At 39.5% G+C, this 2,964-nt stretch overlaps 1 protein-coding gene across 1 annotated transcript in view; it reads right to left on the bottom strand.

The window, feature by feature from the left end:
* The window catches only part of lyplal1 (lysophospholipase like 1), a 16,524-nt gene extending 13,768 nt beyond the window's left edge, over positions 1-2,756 (bottom strand). The window contains exon 1 of the mRNA XM_034115541.1: positions 2,641-2,756. Coding sequence (XP_033971432.1) covers positions 2,641-2,725 — 85 coding nt within the window. The 5' untranslated portion in view covers positions 2,726-2,756. The remainder of the gene's footprint in view (positions 1-2,640) is intronic.
* Between the last annotated feature and the right edge of the window lie 208 nt (positions 2,757-2,964).

Below are 2,964 nucleotides of genomic sequence, written 5' to 3' on the forward strand. Positions count from 1 at the left end.
CCACAGACCTTATTTCGAGCTATTTTCCAAAATCCTATGGAGAAATTGCATTGCTTTTTGGCGAAGGAACCGGAAGTGGTAAAATGCTGGGTTAGGGTTTTAGGACGCGTCACTGTGGCGCTCTATAGAGAGGCGAAGTCCCACCCTTCTATTTCCGACCCATGGGACCTTATTTCGGAAAAAGTATGTATTGAAGTCAATGGGGAGAGAAAGATTATCTTTCGATCCCGTTTGAATTGTGCCATGAATTACACATATGATGTTTGTCAATCTTAAAAAATAATTTCCATGTCAAAAAAGTCAGTTTGTCGTAAAACTGTTGAAATATAAGACTATGAAAAACGCAACTAGAAAGACTACAAATCCCAGAGTCGCGTAAGTGAGCACGTTAGTTAGCATTACAGCCTTAGCCTTGTCATTTTATTAGCCTTAACATGAAGTAACATTAAGTAACCCAAAATGTTAAACAGTAAGAGTAGTAGTCATATTTCGTGAACCCTTTGAAGAGTAGGCTACTGTCACACCGGTGTGATCATTCTATAATACACCTTTTAAGCCCGGATGCCCCCGGGGGAGAAATGCTAACGCTACATTAGCATCGGCGATCTTTTCTACTTCATGCTATCTACACAAATGGTTAACATTGAACATTAAAAAGATCAGGCAGTTCAGGGAGAATCGAAGGCAGGCAGGCAGCTTTGCATGACATTCTTCTGGACGTGTTTCATTGTGGTGATAGTGAGGGTAGTCAATCCCTTGTTTGGCAAGACAGTAGTGACGGCCATCTTGGTGACGTGTGTTGTTGTGCGAGACCAGAGATGTAGTTCATTGAGCGGTTTCACACAAAAAAAGTCTTACTTCAAAGTTTTACGGCAAAAGATTTTTTTTTTTTACTTGCAAAATTATCTTTTAAATTGATAAACATCATATGTGTAATTCGTGGCACAATTCAAACGGGATTGAAAGATAACTTTTCTCTCGCCATTGACTTCAATACATAATTTTTCCGAAATAAGGTCCCATGGAGGTCCACCGGAAGGGGAGGGACTTCGCCTCTCTATAGAGAGGCGAAGTCCCTCCCCTTCCGGTGTATTCAAGTTTTTTTTTTTATTGTATGTACAATTATGTATTGAAGTCAATGGAGAGAGAAAGATTATCATTCGATCCCGTTTGAATTGTGCCACGAATTACACATATGATGTTTGTCAATTTAAAAGATAATTTTGCAAGTCAAAAAAAAAAAAATGTGTCGTAAAACTGTGTAGTAACACATTTGTTTGTGTGAAACGCTCAATGAACTACATCTCTGGTCAACAACACACGTCACCAAGATGGCCGTCACTACTGTCTTGTCAACAAAACGATTGACTATCCTCACTATCACCACAATGAAACACGTCCTGAAGAATGTCATGCAAAGCTGCCTGCCTGCCTTCCTTTGATTCTCTCTGAACTGCCTGGTCGTTTTAATGTTTAATGTCAACCATTTGTGCAGATAGCATGAAGTAGAGAAGATCGCCGATGCTAACGTTAGCGTTAGCATTTCTCCCCGGGCTTAAATGGTGTATTATAGAATGATCACACCGGTGACAGTACTATTCAAAGGGTTCACGAAATATGACTACTACTCTTACTGTTTAACATTTTGGGTTACTTAATGTTACTTCATGTTAAGGCTAATACAAATGACAAGGCTGTAATGCCAACTAACGTGCTAGCTACTAGCTAGGTAGCTAACTTGATCAAGCCACTCCTGGTCGTTTCATCAGACGGGAAGCAAAAGAACGAGCAAGACCCATTGCTGGTATAATAACAACCTGGTACTAAGCACACAGGCATCTTGTTAAAGTTATCTTATCTTAGCCAGCGCCATATAGATAGATTATATCTATATTGCGCTGATCTTAGGTATCTGAATGGTGGAGGAAAACAATTGTGACATCACTTACGCGACTCTGGGATTTGTAGTCTTTCTAGTTACGTATTTTTCATAGTCTTATATTTCAACAGTTTTACGACAAACTGTGACTTTTTTGACATGGAAATTATTTTTAAAGATTGACAAACATCATATGTGTAATTCATGGCACAATTCAAACGGGATCGAAAGATAAGTTTTCTCTCCCCATTGACTTCAATGCATAATCTTTCCGAAATAAGGTCCCATTACCGGAAGTAAGTGGGCGTGACTTCGCCACTCTATTGAGCAATAATAAACCACATCCAAAAAAAGACAGCATGATGGAATACCGTTTTCTATGCATAGCTCTGGTTTCTGTGGGTCAGGTTTTACTTTATTCCGGGTTTATATTGATGCTGTGTATTTGAATGTGTCCTTTTAACTGTTTAGTGCTCTGTTTGCAGTGTATTTTCACAGAAACGTTGGTACCCTGAAGAAGGTACAGATTCCGGAAGTGGATCAGTAGTCGCTATGACTCTCATATAGTTTATCAACCCTAACGTTACAGAAGCCGATTATTTTTAAACTTCAGGTCATGACCGTGGTTTATTCTCCCTGAGCTCACACCGTGTCCGACACACCAACAGCTAAACAGAGCAGTAAATAGCGTTTTCTGTCAATGAACAACATCCAGATAATATCCCAAAGAGTCACTGAGGAGATAACAGAGAGCTGAGCACCTGAGCCGTGCAGGAAGATAACCGAGGCAGTGTGTTTCCCCGCCGGAGACACGGCACACTTCTGAAGCTTCTGCACCGCAGCCATGACAGTTTGAGGGAAATCTCGCGTGAGTGACAGAGCAGCGCTAAAGCATCGCGAGACACCTTACCAAAACCTTTGTTGGAAGTGGTTGCTAGAATGTTAAAACGGAATAATTTTGGAGTGTTTCTATAAACTATTAACAACATTTATTCCAAATAAAAAATTAAAATATTGTCATTAAGAGATTTTATTTACAAAAAATGGCATTTATATAATAAATATATGTAGTGTTCAGGCATCAA

Source organism: Trematomus bernacchii, unplaced genomic scaffold (genome assembly GCF_902827165.1).
Source record: "Trematomus bernacchii unplaced genomic scaffold, fTreBer1.1, whole genome shotgun sequence".
NCBI lineage: Eukaryota > Metazoa > Chordata > Actinopteri > Perciformes > Nototheniidae > Trematomus > Trematomus bernacchii.